Source organism: Coregonus clupeaformis, chromosome 31 (assembly GCF_020615455.1).
Source record: "Coregonus clupeaformis isolate EN_2021a chromosome 31, ASM2061545v1, whole genome shotgun sequence".
Taxonomy (NCBI): domain Eukaryota; kingdom Metazoa; phylum Chordata; class Actinopteri; order Salmoniformes; family Salmonidae; genus Coregonus; species Coregonus clupeaformis.
In genome coordinates this window covers 39022152-39041339 of record NC_059222.1, presented here as the reverse complement: position 1 = coordinate 39041339, position 19188 = coordinate 39022152, and the positions used below count along the sequence as shown (strand labels likewise).

Genomic DNA, 19188 nt, shown 5'->3' with positions numbered 1-19188 from the left:
CATAGCCTCTCTGTCTGTGCCCAGAGATCTAAAGAACACAACACGTTGATTAACGTCCAAGCAGACAATAAAGATCTAATTTATCACACACTTTGATCCAAAGCCACATACAGTTAGCAGCATTTGTAATCAGACAGTGCCCGTGGCTCATGTAGGAATCGAGAGGAAGAAGAGGGTTTCACAATGAGTCTTTGTAAGAGCAGACATTTTATAATCCCACAGCCACAGGCCCTCAGAATGCATCTCTCTCTCATATGCATGCACGCACACAGCTGGATGTCAGTGTTTTATGGCCAGTGCTCTCTCCCCTGTAGCAGATGTAACGCCCCCACAACTATGTGCAGCAGGCCTGAACCAACCAAAAAACAGCTATGGTCTGACTTTAGTAGTTAAACATAGGCCTGTAGGAGTCGACTGTGGTAGAGTGGTTAGGCTAACTATAAAGACTGCGAGCCACGACACACACACACTCACACAGACAGAGCAGTCCCATTCAGGGGCCCAACCAGCTGGGCCCTGTCAATGTCAAAATCAGCTGACCCCACCTGCCGTGTGTGTGTGTGTGTGTGTGTGGCGCCAGTGTTTTGGAGAGGGCTCTGGTGTGGGGTCTCCAGGGACTGGCAATGACAAGGGTCTGGGCAGCGGACATGTTTTTGGGCAGGTGGCAGTGTTGTCTGGGGTAAAGTGGTAAAGTGGTGGAGTGGTGTCCTCCACAGCGCATCTCACAGAACTGTGTGTGTTGGTTGGGGCCTCGTTATACTACCACATTACAGCCAGGTCAGAAAACAATGCTCTCTTTTTCCCCCTCACATTTTATTCACGTACCTTCAATCCTTGGACAGATCACATTCAAGAATATCAAAAGGAAACAGCCTTTTTTTGTAAATGCCCTCTAAAACCAAAGACAATGAAACACCGAGAAATACATTGTCATATACCCCTGTTAAAATCTATCAACACATATTACATATGCAGATATGATAGATTACATAGTACAGGTCTAATATGTACTCTACCATATGCGCATAACATAACATATGAATAGGGGTTATATACAATTGATCATCAAAAAAGGTGTATTTTTCCATTTGATTGAACAGGCTTTGTCCAAAATGGCACACTATTCACTATGTAGAGCTCTACTCAAATGGGCTGTGGCCAAAACTAGTTCATTATTTAGGTAACATTGTGCCATTTCAGGTATTTTTTACATATTAACACACTAACCTTTTCACAGGGGAGTAAAGCACAGTATACAATGTTTCCCTGTCATCCTAGTAACCACACACAGTTTATGTTGTTTGCGAGCATCTCACAGTACGCTATTATCCTCTACTTCACCATAAATAAAGAATTACAAAAATATACCTCACTTCAAAACAGAACTGAATCGAGAAAGGAGCTTGTCATGGAATTAAAAACAACAACTGAGCAAACTGAATGAAGGAGAATGAAAGGGAGAGAAAGGTAGTCTGGGTAACCGTCTCTGGCTATCATTCCACTCCTTGCCACTCCTGTCATGCTTTGGAATATGACACGGAGTACAAGGAATGGAATGTATGCTAAAGAGACTGGTACCCAGGCAAGGAGACAGGGAAGAGAAAGAGAGAAGAGAGAGCTGGTTTCCAGGACAACCTCTAAAGAGTGAGTGAATAGACTGATGTTGTGGTGAAGGACATTATAAAGATCTGAAATGTATGTGGGTGTAATGTCTTGACTAGGTGGAGGTGGGATGGTTAGGCTGGGGTGGGGGGTCTTGACGGGGTGGAGGTGGGATGGTTAGGCTGGGGTGGGGGTGGGGGGGTCTTGACGGGGTGGAGGTGGAATGGTTATGCTGGGGTGGGGGGTCTTGACGTGGTGGAGGTGGGATGGTTAGGCTGGGGTGGGGGGTCTTGACGGGGTGGAGGTGGGATGGTTAGGCTGGGGTGGGGGGTCTTGACGGGGTGGAGGTGGGATGGTTAGGCTGGGGTGGGGGGTCTTGACGTGGTGGAGGTGGGATGGTTAGGCTGGGGTGGGGGGTCTTGACGGGGTGGAGGTGGGATGGTTAGGCTGGGGTGGGGGGTCTTGACGGGGTGGTGGGATGGTTAGGCTGGGGTGGGGGTGGGGGGTCTTGACGGGGGTGGAGGTGGAATGGTTATGCTGGGGTGGGGGTCTTGACGTGGTGGAGGTGGGATGGTTAGGCTGGGGTGGGGGGTCTTGACGGGTGGAGGTAGGATGGTTAGGCTGGGGTGGAATGTCTTGATGGGCTGGAGGTGGGATTGTTAGGCTGGGGTGGAATGTCTTGATGGGCTGGAGGTGGGATTGTTAGGCTGGGGTGGAATGTCTTGATGGGCTGGAGGTGGGATTGTTAGGCTGGGGTGGAATGTCTTGATGGGCTGGAGGTGGGATTGTTAGGCTGGGGTGGAATGTCTTGATGGGCTGGAGGTGGGATTGTTAGGCTGGGGTGGAATGTCTTGATGGGCTGGAGGTGGGATTGTTAGGCTGGGGTGGAATGTCTTGATGGGCTGGAGGTGGGATTGTTAGGCTGGGGTGGAATGTCTTGATGGGCTGGAGGTGGGATTGTTAGGCTGGGGTGGAATGTCTTGATGGGCTGGAGGTGGGATTGTTAGGCTGGGGTGGAATGTCTTGATGGGCTGGAGGTGGGATTGTTAGGCTGGGGTGGAATGTCTTGATGGGCTGGAGGTGGGATTGTTAGGCTGGGGTGGAATGTCTTGATGGGCTGGAGGTGGGATTGTTAGGCTGGGGTGGAATGTCTTGATGGGCTGGAGGTGGGATGGTTAGGCTGGGGTGAAATGTTTTGACAGGCTGGAGGTGGGATGGTTAGGCTGGGGTGAAATGTTTTGACAGGCTGGAGGTGGGATGGTTAGGCTGGGGTGAAATGTTTTGACAGGCTGGAGGTGGGATGGTTAGGCTGGGGTGAAATGTTTTGACAGGCTGGAGGTGGGATGGTTAGGCTGGGGTGGGGTGGGGGGTCTCCTGGGATGGGTTCCCTTTGTACCCCCACTCCATTTTGAAGAGCAACATGGAAGTTCTAGCGAGAGTTGTAGTTTAATAAACAATGTGTAGAGGCCAGCCAGGCGGTTAAAAACTCTTCATGTCCATGTTGATTTAGTGTGTACATTCCAAGGAACACCCCATCCTCCCACAGGCTCAGGGTGTGTGAAAACAGACAGCTGTGCTACTTCTTCTTAGCATTGACACTCTTGCAGAGCCAGTTCATTCCGTCCTGAAAAGAGTTGGGAGGAGAATTACATTCCAATCAACTTCCTGAATTGAAAACACAAATTGCTCCTAAACCCTGTTGTGTCTCACCTGTACCCCCTCCCCAGTGAGGGCAGAGCAGGACTGGATCTGCCAGACACGGTCCCGGATGGTGTGCAGGTTGAGTCCCTCAGCGATCTCAGAGGCTGGGGCTGCCGTCAGCAGGTCCTGTTTGTTGGCAAAGATCAGCACTGGAACACCACTCAACTTCTCCTCATCCAACAGCTCAGCCAGTTCCTTGAACACACACACATGCATCAGCATGGGATCCCAATATAAACCTATGTGTACGTAGAATATGCACATTACACAGCACACAAACATCACTTGAGACAAGACTCACCTGCCCCGTCTCCTCAAATCTTTTTCTGTCTGCACTGTCGATTACGTAAATCTGAAACACAGTAGTGTATCCATTCAAAATGATTAGTAGCACACTTCTGGTGTTGTGTATGTGTGTGTGTGTATATATACACAATACCTGTCAAAAGTTTGGACACACCTACTCATTCCAGGGTTTTTCTTTATTTTGTAACTATTTTCTACATTGTAGAATAATAGTGAAGACATCAAAACTATGAAATAACACATATGGAATCATGTAGTAACCAAAAAAGTGTTAAACAAATCAAAGTATATTTTATATTTGAGAATCTTCAAATAGTCACCCTTTGCCTTGATGACAGCTTTGTACACTCTTGGCATTCTCTTAACCAGCTTCACCTGGAATGCTTTTCCAACACTTGAAGGAGTTCCCACATATGATGAGCACTTGTTGGCTGCTTTTCCTTCACTCTGCGGTCCGACTCATCCCAAACCATCTCAATTGGGTTGAGGTTGGGGGATTGTGGAGGCCAGGTCATCTGATGCAGCACTCCATCACTCTCCTTCTTGGTAAAATAGCCCTTACACAGCATGGAGGTGTGTTGGGTCATTGTCCTGTTGAAAAACAAATGATAGTCCCACTAAGCCCAAACCAGATGGGATGACGTATCGCTGTAGAATGCTGTGGTAGCCATGATGGTTAAGTGTGCCTTGAATTCTTAATAAATCACAGACAGTGTCACCAGCAAAGCACCCCCACACCATAACACCTCCTCCTCAATGCTTTACGGTGGGAAATACACTTACGGAGATCATCCATTCACCCACACCACGTCTCACAAAGACACGGTGGTTGGAACCAAATATCTCCAATTTGGACTCCAGACCAAAGGACAAATTTCCACCGGTCTAATGTCCATTGCTCGTGTTTCTTGGCCCAAGCAGGTCTCTTCTTCTTATTGGTGTCCTTTAGTAGTGGTTTCTTTGCAGCAATCCGACCATGAAGGCCTGATTCACCCCTGTCCCCTCTGAACAGTTGATGTTGAGATACAGTTGAAGTCAGAAGTTTACATACACCTTAGCCAAATACATTTAAACTCAGTTTTTCACAATTCCTGATATTTAATCCTAGTAAAAATTCCTTGTCTTAGGTCAGTTAGGATCACCACTTTATTTTAAGAATGTGAAATGTCAAGTAGAGAGAATTATTTATTTCAGCTTTTATTTATTTCATCACATTCCCAGTGGGTCAGAAGTTTACATACACTCAATTAGTATTTGGTAGCATTGCCTTTAAATTGTTTAACTTGGGTCAAACATTTCAGGTAGCCTTCCACAAGCTTCCCACAATAAGTTGGGTGAATTTTGGCCCATTCCTCCTGACAAAGCTGGTGTAACTGAGTCAGGTTTGTAGGCCTCCTTGCTCGCACACGCTTTTTCAGTTCTGCCCACAAATGTTCTATAGGATTGTGGTCAGGGCTTTGTGATGGCCACTCCAATACCTTGACTTTGTTGTTTTAACTTCCTGACTGATGTCTTGAGATGTTGCTTCAATATATCCACATAATTTTCCTTCCTCATGATGCCATCTATTTTGTGAAGTGCACCAGTCCCTCCTGCAGCAAAGCACCCCCACAGCATGATGCTGCCACCCCCGTGCTTCACGGTTGGGATGGTGTTCTTCGGCTTGCAAGCCGCCCCCCCCTTTTTCCTCCAAACATAACGATGGTAATTATGGCCAAACAGTTCTATTTTTGTTTCATCAGACCAGAGGACATTTCTCCAAAAAGTACGATCTTTGTCCCCATGTGCAATTGCAAACCGTAGTCTGGCTTTTTTATGGCAGTTTTGGAGCAGTGGCTTCTTCCTTGCTGAGCTACCTTTCAGGTTATGTCAATATAGGATTCGTTTTACTGTGGATATAGATACTTTTGTACCCGTTTCCTCCAGTATCTTCACAATGTCCTTTGCTGTTGTTCTGGGATTGATTTGCATTTTTCGCACCAAAGTACGTTCATCTCTAGGAGACAGAACACGTCTCCTTCCTGAGCGGTATGATGGCTGCGTCGTCCCATGGTGTTTATACTTGCATACTATTGTTTGTACAGATGAACGCGGTACCTTCAGGCGTTTGGAAATTGCGCCCAAGGATGAACCAGACTTGTGGAGGTCTACATTTTTTCCCCCTGAGGTCTTGGCTGATTTCTTTTGATTTTCCCACAAGCAAAGAGGCACTGAGTTTGAAGGTAGGCCTTGAAATACATCCACAGGTACACCTCCAATTGACTCAAATGATGTCAATTAGCCTATCAGAAGCTTCTAAAGCCATGACATCATTTTCTGGAATTTTCCAAGCTGTTTAAAGGCACAGTCAACTTAGTGTATGTAAACTTCTGACCCACTGGAATTGTGATACAGTGAATTATAATTTTTTTTGAAAAAAGTTATTTTGTCATGCACAAAGTAGATGTCGTAACCGACTTGCCAAAACCATAGTTTGTTAACAAGAAATTTGTGGAGTGATTGAAAAACAAGTTTTAATGACTCCAACCTAAGTGTATGTAAACTTCCGACTTCAACTGTATGTCTGTTACTTGAACTCTGTGAAGCATTTATTTGGGCTGCAATTTCTGAGGCTGGTAACTCTAATGAACTTATCCTCTGCAGCAGAGTTAACTCTGGGTCTTTCATTCCTGTCGCGGTCCTCATGAGAGCCAGTTTCATCATAGCGCTTGATGGTTTTTGCAACTGCACTGGAAGAAACTTTCAAAGTTCTTGAAATGTGCCGTATTGACTGACTTTCATGTCTTAAAGTAATGATGGACTGTCGTTTCTCTTTGCTTATTTGAGCTGTTCTTGACATAAAAATGGACATGGTCTTTTACCAAATAGGGCTATCTTCTGTAAACCCCCCCTACCTTGTCACAACACAACTGATTGGCTCAAACGCATTAAGAAGGAAAGAAATTCCACAAATTAACTTTTAAGAAGGCACACCTGTTAATTGAAATGCATTCCAGGTGACTACCTCATGAAGCTGGTTGAGAGAATGCCAAGAGTGTGCAAAGCTGTCATCATGTGGTCCTCTGTAGCTCAATTGGTAGAGCATGGCGCTTATAACGCCAGGGTAGTGGGTTCGATCCCCGGGACCACCCATACCTAAAAATGTATGCACGCATGACTGTAAGTCGCTTTGGATAAAAGCGTCTGCTAAATGGCATATTATTATTATATTATCAAGGCAAAGGATGGCTATTTGAAAAATCTCCAAATATAAAATATATTTTGATTTGTTTAACAGTTTTTTGGTTACTACATAATTCCATATGTGTTATTTCATAGTTTTGATGTCTTCACCATTATTCTACAAAGTAGAAAATAGTAAAAAAAAAAAAGAAAAACCCTGGAATTAGTAGGTGTGTCCAAACTTTTGACTGGTACTGTATGTCGTACCCCCATGAAGGAAGCTATGGTTGAGCCACTCACCAGCACATCAGTGTTCTCAAAGTAGTTTCTCCAGTAGGGTCTGATCTTCCTCTGTCCCCCGATGTCCCACACATTCAATTTAAAACCCTGAGACTGAACACTCTTTATATTGAAGCCCTGGAGAGAGAAAGAGGGTTTATAAGTGATAGTCTTGCACAAATAACACCCCCAAACCCCTAGTGATGCGCGTGTGTGTGTTCCCCAGTAGTACTGTACCTGTGTGGGGGTGATGTGACTGATGTCCTCGGAAGCAAGTTGTTTAAGCAGTGTGGTCTTTCCTCCGTTGTCCAAACCCAGCAACAAGATCCGAACCTCCTGATCTGGTGTGCTCTTTAGCTTCCGAAGGATTGACAGCAAACCCTGCAACAAATCAAAACCTGATCCGTTATCAGTTATCCCGACTCATGACATGAGCAATGGAGCAGCAACAGGAGGATACCTGCTATCTAAATTAGCTAACTACAGTAACTAGCTAGCTGGCTACTCGCATTCCTCCACAACAGGACGATCAATTGCCTGCGACTCGAGTATCGAGGATACAGGAAAATAGAGGATTTGTTTTATTTATTTATTTAACCTTTATTTAACCAGGTAAGCCAGTTGAGAACAAGTTCTCATTTACAACTGCGACCTGGCCAAGATAAAGCAAAGCAGTGCAATTAAAAACAACAACAACACAGAGTTACATATGGAATAAACAAAACGTACAGTCAATAACACAATAGAAAATCTATATACAGTGTGTGCAAATATAGTAAGTTATGGAGGTAAGGCAATAAATAGGCCATAGTGCAAAATAATTACAATTTATTATTAACACTGGAGTGATATATGTGTAGAAGATGATGTGCAAATAGAGATACTGGGGTGCAAATGAGCAAAATAAATAACAATGTAAATAACAATATGGGGATGAGGTAGTTGGGTGGGCTGATTACAGATGGGCTGTGTACAGGATGATTCTCGAACTAATGATTCTCTCTAGGAAGACACGATGGTTTCAAATAGGGAAAGCGTTCTGAAGCGACTGAGCTAGCTAGCTAATTGTGTAGTTAGCAGCAGTTTCAAAGGGTTTAGCTATGCTAGGCTGCTAATCTCATGATAAACCGACGGAGCAACAAGACCGCTGCAGTCACCTCTTCCAACAAAATCTTTATTTTTTCACAAATGTATGAATGTCTTAAAAGGTACAGTGGCAGCATTTTGAACAATCGTATTCAATAGTATTGTTTACTATGCATGTATTTGATTCGATCTACATGATAATAGCTATTTATCGCAATAAATTGAACTCACCATCTTGTTGCTTTATCTCCCCAAGACGCTGCCGAGGTTACTAGGGCCCCTAGGAGGGGGTGATGACGTTGTACACAAGCTCTCGCGTAAAGGCACAACAAGTGTGGGCGTAAACTAGGGCACGCCACTTAGCATTATAATTCGCCACTTTAGCTATTAACAAAAGCTCTGTCAACAAAAAGTTGACCATGTAAGTTGTTCCCACGATTGAAATACATTATGTTCTAGTGGAGGCATAAATACCAACACTGCACATTTATTATAAGCTATCTTCATCATTGTGTCGTTTTAGCTGGATAGCTGGCTAACTAGCATTGTTGTCACGTTCTTATTTGCAATGTAACGTTATATTGTGTTTGATTTAGAAAGAGAAACGTCAAGATCTGCTGCGTGCATATTTTAAAGGATGAGATGACTGAAAGTACAGATAATAATTTATTTATTCCTTAATGTATTTTCTAGAGAGAGTGAGATACCCCGGTCTGCGGAGAAGGCGGTGCCAGTGTCACGTGCACCCTCCCCTACTACGCCAAAAACGACAATCCCCAGTTGAAACAATTAGTAATAGCTAGTTGTAACATCTTTGCAGTTCTGTTCTGAAAGGTAACGTATGTGTTCAGTTACTTTGTTTGCATGTATTGTTACAGTACGATTGTTTCGCTCTATGTTTTGCACCGTTTCGTATTTCTGGACTTGCTTGTTGGACACAGCTGCTATTCTCCATGCTTCGCAAAATGCGGCTATCTTGACAGGCAACTTTTATCTGTCTGTTGAATGACAGCTTTACGGTGATTCCAAGAATGTCCCCACAATATATGATGGTCAAATGCATGTAGGAGTGCAGCTGTTCTAGACATGCAATCGCAGATGCACTTGGCACAGGATCGATGTCAACAATTAGTTTAGCTTCTGGACAGTCTTGCAAGATTGCTTCGCATGTAAGTTAGCTAGTTACTTGTTTCCTGCTGCAGTTGAAGTTAATTGCCTTTTTTAGGGTAGTTTCTTTCTCTCTCTCGCTCATGGTTGAACTGTTAGGACTCATTAGTAATCAGTACCTTTCTCTCCTTGTCTGCTTTCTCTCATTTGCTACAGTTCTGCAGAACAGGTTTCACACCCAGTTTTCAGATCAGTGCAGATGGAGGAGACAAGGATAGGGAGCCACTGTAGAGTTTTAAAATATATCCAGTCTAACTAGACTGCCCTGTGGGAAATGAATACCTGTGGTTGATCATAGCCTTACCTCAGACAAGTCTCAACCTCATCACATCACATGCTTTAAGGCTTCTCTTCAACTCCATCACCCCCTATTATTCATTCACATCTTCCTCCCTGCACCCTTCTATCCCTCTGCCCTTACTCTCTCATTCTCTTCACACCATCCATACCAAACGTTTGTTTAAATCATTAATTTGTTCATATATTTATTTACGTTTGTTTATTCGTCCATTCAGACTTGGTCAATGATATAGTGATATGTTGCTGTACTGAGATGCTAGATGCTATTCTGCTCAGTTACAGTGTGCAGCTGTAGCAGAGAGAGTAGACACACTGTGACCCTGCTGTTCAAACATACAGCTCTGGTTCCAGCCTACTTCTAACTTTCCCTGGGCCTGGGTGCATCTCAATAGTCTAGACTGGCCTCCTCTCCTCCTCCCTGCCTGATATCCTTACCTGCACTGCTCTAATCTGAAAACACCAGAGGTTATACTTTAATCTGTCTGGAAATTTGTTTGAAGTTGTCCATTTGTTCACATCAATACAGATGAAAGAAAGGAGACCAGTAGAGGAAGCCACTTTAATTTAAACTATTGAGCTGCAGCCCTGGTCAACAGGCACTGGTTTCTGGCTGTTTGAAATAGGTAGGAAATGCTCCTTTTGAATAACTTTGGAAGCGTGGATGATCAATTAATTAATTATAAATGAAATCTTTGTTCAGTTTGAGTGAGAGATAGACACACACCGCGGGAACTGCAGGGAGGTCTGCCCCAAGGTTGGGTTCAAAGATTATGGCTAGCTGTACAGAGCAGGTTTGAATGGTTAGAAAGTAGCCTGGGAGGGGAGATTGTTTTTACAAAGGAAAATGTGAATGATATGATACTGTAATAACATAGGTTGTCCCAAGATTAGACCTACGATTTATTAGGCCTATACTAAAGTGGGCTATTCTAACTGAAAACAGGAAAAGGAATCAACATGTCTTTCTGTGTTTCTGTTCTTCCAGGGGCAGGCCAGAGCGGCTGAGTGGACCACGTTGATACAGGACCAAGGTGCTAAACGGTGACTGCAGACTCAACTCAGTTTGGGACCGCGGAGGTGGTTTGGAGACCTTGTTTGTGACTTTAGACCTAGGTGGTGAGGCGGAGGGTTACGATGGCTGTGAGCGGGTTTGACATAGATGGGCCGCGGTGGGATCAGTCCACGTTTATGGGCAGACTGAAGCACTTTGCCAACATCAGACTGGAGGACAGCACTACTGTCAGACTCACAACTGGACGAGGCTAAAGCACTGGTGGAAAGCTGCAGGTAACGCACACACACACACCACTGTGAAGTACACACACACACAGATACCTCAAGGTTAGAGCGGTGGGCCAGTAACCGAAAGGTCACTGGTTCGAATCCCTTGAGCAAGGCACTTAACCCTATTTGCTCCAGGGACGCTGGTAAAATGGTGGACCTTGGCTCTGACCCCAACTCTGTGTCTCGGAGTTGGGATATGCTAGAAACACATTTGTGTAATAGGGCAAATATAATTAAGCACCCACCAAATTATATAATTATTATACCACTGTGAAGTAGTAATTTCCCTGCAGTGTTATTAATAGTAGAGTTATGTCTACAGTTGTTGTTTCTCGTGATGAGAACCTGGGTTATGTGTGTTTCTCCTGTTCTAGAGCGGCTTCCCTTCCCCCTGTCACCACAGAGGAACAGCTGCATTACGCCAAGAAGCTCTATGACTCCGCCTTTCACCCAGACACCAGCGATCTCATGAACCTGATTGGTCGAATGTCCTTCCAGGTGCCCGGAGGGATGGCCATAACAGGCGGTATGCTACAGTTCTACAGGCACACACACACACACACACACACACACACACACACACATATATCTGACAAAATGAACGATCTATAGATTAGTGGTCCTCTGTAGCTCAGTTGGTAGAGCATGGCACTTGTAATGCCAGGGTAGTGGGTTCGTTCCCCGGGACCACCCATACGTAAAAATGTATGCACACATGACTGTAAGTCGCTTTGGATAAAAGCGTCTGCTAAATGGCATTATTATTATTATTATTATTATTATTATTATTATTATTAGCCAGAGATAGGTGAGTTTGGTGCAATGACTTCTAGTCATGTATTTCTGTCCTTTTTTCCCCACTCTTTCTCTCTCCATCTCTAGGACAGTCCCTGCTGTAGTGTTCTGGCAGTGGGTGAATCAGTCATTTAACACGCTAGTCAACTACACCAACAGAAACGCTGCTTCCCCCATTACCTCCAAGTAAGACCCTGCAGACCAAACATACACACTGCTGTGGTGAATGTAATGTAATGCACATGGAGAATATCAAGAGCTATTTAGAGTGCATTCGGAAAGTATTCAGACCCCTAGACTTTTTCCAAATTTTGTTACGTTACAGCCTTATTCTAAAATTGATTAAATGTTTTTTTCCCCCCCTTATCAATCTACACACAATACCCCATAATGACAAAGCAAAAACAGGTTTTTAGAAATGTTTGCAAATGTAAAAAAATAACAAAAATAATCACATTTACATAAGTATTCAGACCCTTTACTCAGTACTTTGTTGAAGCACCTTTGGCAGTGATTACAGCCTGAAGTCTTCTTGGGTATGACGCTATAAGCTTGGCACACCTGTATTTGGGGAGTTCCTCCCATTCTTCTCTGCAGTTCCTCTCAAGCTCTGTAAGGTTGGATGGGGAGCGTCGCTGCACAGCTATTTTCAGGTCTCTCCAGAGATGTTCGATCGGGTTCAAGTCCGGGCTCTGGCTTGGCCACTCAAGGCCATTCAGAGACTTGTCCCGAAGCCACTCCTGGGTTGTCTTGGCTGTGTGCTTAGGGTCGTTGTCCTGTTGGAAGGTGAAGCTTCGCCCCAGTCTGAGTTCCTGAGCGCTCTGGAGCAGGTTTTCATCAAGGATCTCTCTGTACTTTGCTCTGTTCATATTTCCCTCGATCCTGACTAGTCTCCCAGTCCCTGTCGCTGAAAAACATCCCCACAGCATGATGTTGCCGCCACCATGCTTCACCGTAGGGATGGTGCCTGGTTTCCTGCAGATGTGATACTTGGCATTCAAGCCAAATAATTCAATATTGGTTTCATCAGACCAGAGAATCTTGTTTCTCATGGTCAGAGTCCTTTTAGGTGCTTTTTGGCAAACCTTTTGGTAAACCCTAAGCATGCTGTTTTGTGCCTTTTACTGAGGAGTGGCTTCCGCATCCCCACTCTACTATAAAGGCCTGATTGGTGGAGTTCTGCAGAGATGGTTGTCCTTCTAGAAGGTTCTCCCATTTCCACAGAGGAACTCTGGAGCTCTGTCAGAGTGACCATCGGGTTCTTGGTCACCTCCCTGACCAAAGCCCTTCTCCCCCGATTGCTCAGTTTGGCCGGGCGGCCAGCTCTAGGAAGAGTCTTGGTGGGTCCAAACTTCTTCCTTTTTAAGAATGATGGAGGCCACTGTATTCTTGGGGACCTTCAATGCTGCAGAAATATTTTGGTACCCTTCCCCAAATCTGTGCCTTGACACTATTGTTGTGACGTGACTTTCATTAAAATGATGACTGTTATTTATCGAATCAACTAACTGTGTTTAATTGTTACTCAATTAAATTAATCATGTAACAATGAACTCATTAGGATTTGGGGCACCATGGAAGAAGTTGTTTATAGAGTTACCATCTCCCGAATTAAACTCTAAAAGGTCTTTACTTATTACTATGTATAAAACAGTCAACGTATCAATCATTACCTCTTATCAGTCTCATTCTGAATGGTCGTAGACTTCTTGGATCTGCACGAACCCCAGCTTTACTTATGATTCTGTATTACACAAATTGGCTTAATTATTTATTTACTCGCTAACTAAATAATAACACAGAATACATACATACTTAATATATGAGAAAAAGTCCCTAGCGGACTAACAACTGCATGACTGCTTGGTTATCAAAAGAGGGAGGGGTAGATAGGGAGAGACAAAGAGAGAGTCAAACTTATCGTTGATACATTTGGAAGCTACCCTCAAAGTAATCATAATACTTTGCTCACGAACCACCGCCCTTTGTGGAGTAAGAAACCAGTGAATGTATTTACGTGTTTACCGCTCGTCTATCTCTGTTGACCCAAGCCCTCTTGGAAAGGAGGTTTTGGCTGGGTCTTCGCTCAGCTCACTTGTAAGGCTCTGATTGTCCACCGGAGGTCACAATGTCCTTCTGCATTGTTCTGGCTTGTAGTGGATGTACTCAGAGAAGATACTTGGTGATTGTCTGAGATGGGATGTTCTCCTTCCCACCTCGTGTCTTTAGTCAAAGTTCTAGATGACTTTACACGCACAGCTGCAGACTGGCAACGTTCTGGTCTAGTGAGTTTATCTTCTTCACTTCGTGTTGAGATTCAAAATTCTAACCATTTCAAACGTGTAGCCACCGCTCCACGCTTTCTGGTCTGATGGTATTTGTTACCAAGGCTTTTTATGCACTCTGGTAAAAGGGGCGTTCCTACTTGCTGACACGGTCTCTGAGCTCACTCAGGGCGTGGCTATGTCCGGTCGTGCATAGTTTATATGAAAACCTATGATCTCGTTAGAGATCTGAAATCACATTCATATCTTAACAAAAATACTTTCATCATTTTTCATTTCTTATACACAATGTATTGGATGAAGACTTGACAGATAGAATGTGTATACTTTCCAAATGACAGTACTTTCTTGATACCATCCTTAATGACATCACAAAATAATAAACAATATGACATGATTATTCTTTAGATCCCCACTGACCATTCCCCACATTTTGATGTTGGAAATATTGATCCAGTGTTCACTTTTTGGACGTAAAGGTTTTGGCGGCAAAAGTCTTCTGGAGACAAAGCACGCTCCTTTACCAATACTGAAGAGCAAGGGAGAGATTCCCCTCCTGCCTAATTTACGACCGAGTGTTAAGGTGTTAAAACCGGCCCTGCCCCCTCTCCCCTTTTCTGTGGGTGAGAGGGTCTGTTTGTTGTCAGCCATTTGCCAAGCTGATCTGAGGCCTTTGGATCCTCAGCCAGGAGAGTCATGACACTATCCTGTCTCGGAGCTCTACGGACAACTCCTTCGACCTCATGGCTTGGTTTTTGCTCTGACATGCACTCTCAACTGTGGGACCTTATATAGACAGGTGTGTGTCTTTCCAAATCATGTCCAATCAATTGAATTTACCACAGGTGGACTCCAATCAATTTGTAGAAACATCTCAAGGATGATCAATGGAAACAGGATGCACCTGAGCTCCATTTCGAGTCTCATAGCAAAGGGTCTGAATACTTATGTAAATAAGGTATTTCTGTTTTTAATTTGTAATACATTTGCAAAAATGTCTAAAACCCTGGTTTCGCTTTGTCATTATGGGGTATTGTGTGTTTATTGATGAGCAAAAAAATTAAATTAATCAATTTTAGAATAAGGCTGTAATGTAACAAAATGTGGAAAAGGGGTCTGAATACTTTCTGAATGCAGTGTATCTCTGCTCTCCCTCTTCAGTCAGAAAGGAGTAGCCTATTTAATAGCCACTAGCACAGCTCTAGTTACTGCTGTGGGACTCAACCTCTACACAAAGGTACAGATTAATGCACACACACGCACACACACACACACACACACACACAAACTGGTTTGATTGATTACATGTTCCACTTCTTCTTCCTGTCTTGTCTCCGCCCCTTCCTGTAGAAAGCTCCTCCCCTGGTGGCGTGCTGGGTTCCATTTGCGGTGGTGCTCCTCCCCTGGTGGCGTGCTGGGTTCCATCCAGCTAACTGTGTCAACATCCCAATGATGAGGTAACAGTGAGTTAATCTATGCTCCTAGTGTATTAGCATCTCCATGAAGACACAACAGTGAGTTGTAGACCGTCTCCTTCTCTCCTCTCAGAGAGCTCCTGAATGGCATCGCTGTAACAGATGAGAATGGAAACAAACTGGGTCATTCCAAGGTAACGGCACTGGGAATGTCTGGATAATTAAATATTCAACTAAATATCGTATTTCTGACTGTTATACAAGAGCAGAAAAATGACATTTTCCCTCTCGCTCACAACAGAAAGCAGCTGTGAAGGGCATCACCCAGGTGGTCATTTCCCGGGTTACCATGGCAGCACCGGGCATGGGTACGTGTCTGAGGTTTAAGGGGGAGGGCTGTAGAATTTGAGCTCAGTCTTCGCTCCATAGACAATGGAAAGCAGTGATCCTGTTACTCCCTACAATGACTCATTCCACTCCTCTTGTTTCCACCGGCCACTCTCTCCTTTATCCACTTTCTCTCCTTCCGTGCTCCCCCTCTTCTTTCTCTCATTCCCCCTCTCTTCTCCTAGTCATTCTCCCCATCATCATGCAGAGACTGGAGAAATACGAGTTTATGCAGGTGGGCCTTTAATCAAAACACTGAATGCTGCTACTAGACATGCATAGGCTAGCTAGCTGCAATGTTATTGAATAAACATTCAGCGTTACAGTTGTGTTGACTAAATATCCAGTTACATTGTTCTTGACTAAGCATGCTTAGAGTGCAGATTGAAGTAGGGAGGTTTCACCATTAATTCTTTTTGTTTGGTTCTACATTTCTCTGGGTGTGCCAAATGGCACCCTATTCCCTATATAGTGCACTACTTTTGACTAGAGCCCTATGGGGCCCTGACCAAAAGTAGTGCACTATGTAGTAAGGAATAGGTTACCATTTGGGACGCTACCGTACATGTCTCTGTCTTAGTAGGCACACAGTCACCTAACCCTCCATGTCTGTTTTGCAGCCTGGTCTTCATGGTGCCTGCAGCCTGCTCCCTGTTCCCTCAGCAATGGTAAGTAGCCTGTCGACTGGGCAGCGTTCAGTAGGACCCCTTCATGATTTAGTAGCTGTTTTAGCATCTCATCTCTACGATCAGCAAACGCATGTTGTAGGATAGTGCTCAAGATCACACCTACAGTAACATGTTAGACTCTGCCTTGGTTTGGATCTCACTCCGTCTTCCTCTCGCTTTCTTTCAACTCCATGGGCGTGTCTAAGCTGGAGCCAGAGCTAGGGAGTCCATCTTGTCTCGCTATGGGGACAGTGTACAATACGTCTACTTCAACAAGGGCCTCTGAAAACACACACACACACCTGCCTTCTTAGTCATCGGCCAAACAGGGAGAGCACCTGAAAACATTTTACTAAATGACCCAATCAGCATCCTCGGCAGGGCGATGTCCAATAGGAACGCTCGTAGGAGAAATAGCATTCTCCTGGTTTGTCTTTGGTTATTTTCAACGAATCTTTGTGATTGTAGTGGAAATGTTCTCCAGAAGATACCGACCCTACCGTTACGCTTGTTGCACTGGGGTCAGAATGTAGTCATGGTTACATTAAGACACATGGAGCCGGTGCGAGATATGGGTCTGAAAACATACCTCAATGTAGGGATGCGATATGTCACTGTACTCCAAATGTTATCTTTATCCACATTGGATATCTTCTATCAATTAAGAGTTAAAGTGTGTGTGTGTGTGTGTGTGTGTGTGTGTGAATTCTCTTTTTGTACCACTGTCCATAATGTTAATTTGCACACATTTGTATGATTCAAGTGAGGCTACTAATCGTGCAGTTTGTCCTGTCTGAAAATCTCCAATCACACATTTCAACCTCTTTAGAAAACTGTCTGGAAGGACAATGACCCTTTGGACATTGTGGGTGCGTCCCAAATGACACCCTATTTCCTACATAGTGCACTACTTTTGACCAGAGCCCTTTGGGTGTCAGTTCAGAAGCAGCCTGTGTTGGTGACTCTTGACCTCAGATTAAACTATTACCAACTGTGTGTGTGTACACATCTCAGTGTTGGGTGCAAATGAAGTGTAGTGTATTTCCCAAACAACGTGATGCAGTATCGTGCTTCTACATTGCATTGCTTGCTGTTTGGGGTTTTAGGCTGGGTTTCTGTGTAGCACTTTGTGACATCTGCTGATGTAAAAAGGGCTTCATAAATGAAATGTGATTGATTGAATAGGTGATTTCTAAAGGCATCATGCAGATGTTTTGTGCTCAGCTCTATGCATAAGTGTTCTGAGTCTAAGGTTCCACAGTTTAGTGTTCTAGAATGCTTGTGTTCACATGCCCTGAAGTGAAGCGAGCCTAGCCAATGTACTTTTGGCTGATCGTGAAGATGTCGTTGATGCCACCAGATTGTTATTGACAAGTATAATTTATTCTCATTGACTAAGCTGCCTTGGTGCGTTTTGTGTCAGGAGTCTAGTGCTGTACTGCAGTCAGTCAAGAACTGAAAGACTGGGATATACATGGGTATTATACAACCTCACTGTGATTCTTCTCTAATGGAATTAGCCTGTTCTGGTTTTCTGGGGAAAGAGAGCCTGTGACGTGACTTCTGCTTTTGGACGTGAACAAGGCGACACTCCACTTAACTCCTCCTCCACATTTACTGGATTGGTTGAACAATGGAGAAGAGAACCTCTCCCGTCTGTTTTTTTTGTCATCAAGATCAGTATTGCCTTGTTCAAAACAACTGGGAACTCTGAAATCTCAGAATTCAGTGTGTTCAAGACAACTAGGAACTCCGAAAGAAACGAGCTATCGAGAAAAATTGTTTTGAACTGTCATCCAGCTCGGAATTCCAAGTCGGAAACTCGGCATCTTTCTACAGCTCTGACTTTCCGACCTGAAGATCACTGACGTCATGATTTGACCTCGGTTATTTCCGAGTTCACTGGCGCTTTCAAGACAACTGGGAACTCTGAAAAAAACGAGGGAAAATCATGACTTCAGTGATCTTCAGGTCAGAAAGTCGGAGCTGTAGAAAGATGCCGGACTTTTCGATCTCTAATTCTGAGTTGGATTACAGTTCAAAACGATTTTTTCCCAGTAGGGGGAATGAGTTCCCAGGTGTTTTTGAACGCAACGCTAGTTTAAGGCATTTCTTTTAGCCTGCTACGTTAGGTTACATCCTTACTGATGTAGAAGTTGTGGTAATACAAACGTACCACCAGGGGGCAATGTCTTCTTATGGACAGAGAGCAGCAGAAACTGAAACGCCCCGCTTCCCAGATGCAGCCCTGTTCACTATATCCTTCAAACTCAACTCTGGACCTTGAAGCCAGTGCCACTTTTTATTGTTTCCCTCTATTTAGGGACGGATTTGGACCTGGGACACCAGGTGTGTGCAATTATCAGGTAGAACAGAAAACCAGCAGGCTCTGGACCTCATAGGCTAAGAGTTTAATACTATAGCCCGCTCAAGTTATACAACTGATGTATATGCATTTGGCGGTTGTTGTGATACAAGTGAGAGTTTTTTTGGACAAAAATAGCTTTGTGAGGTAGTATTTGAACTAGGCTAGGACCTGGGGGGTATACTACAAAGTAGGTTCAAAGAGTTAGCCTGCGAACTCGCCTAAATATTCTGAAATAAACAGGAGGTTGGTGGCACCTTCATTGGGGAGGACGGGCTCGTGGTAATGGCTGGAGTGGAATAAGGTTTCCATGTGTTTGATGCCATTCCATTTACTCCTTTCCAGCCATTAGTATGAGCCGTCCTCCCCTAAGCAGCCTCCACTGC

The 19188-nt window shown here is 44.2% G+C and overlaps 1 protein-coding gene and 1 pseudogene across 1 annotated transcript; one reads left to right on the top strand and one right to left on the bottom strand.

The window, feature by feature from the left end:
• Positions 1–792: 792 nt before the first annotated feature.
• Positions 793–8470, bottom strand: LOC121547710 (ADP-ribosylation factor-like protein 3). Its single transcript, XM_041859114.2, has 6 exons — positions 8368–8470; positions 7288–7431; positions 7072–7188; positions 3605–3655; positions 3313–3498; positions 793–3226 (listed from the first exon to the last, which is right to left on the bottom strand). Exons 1-6 carry the CDS (start codon positions 8368–8370, stop codon positions 3179–3181), a joined length of 549 nt encoding a protein of 182 aa, XP_041715048.1. The 5' UTR covers positions 8371–8470; the 3' UTR covers positions 793–3178.
• A 2267-nt stretch (positions 8471–10737) lies between these two features.
• Positions 10738–16732, top strand: LOC121548030 (annotated as a pseudogene).
• Positions 16733–19188: the final 2456 nt, after the last annotated feature.

What these genes read in the sequence shown, in the direction of transcription:
- LOC121547710 (XM_041859114.2), bottom strand. An exon ending in GTCACATCACCCCCACACAG is followed by an intron (nt 7,189 to 7,287) that starts GTACAGTACTAC and finishes TTCTCTCTCCAG; the next exon opens with GGCTTCAATATAAAGAGTGT. An exon ending in TTGAGAACACTGATGTGCTG is followed by an intron (nt 3,656 to 7,071) that starts GTGAGTGGCTCA and finishes ACTGTGTTTCAG; the next exon opens with ATTTACGTAATCGACAGTGC.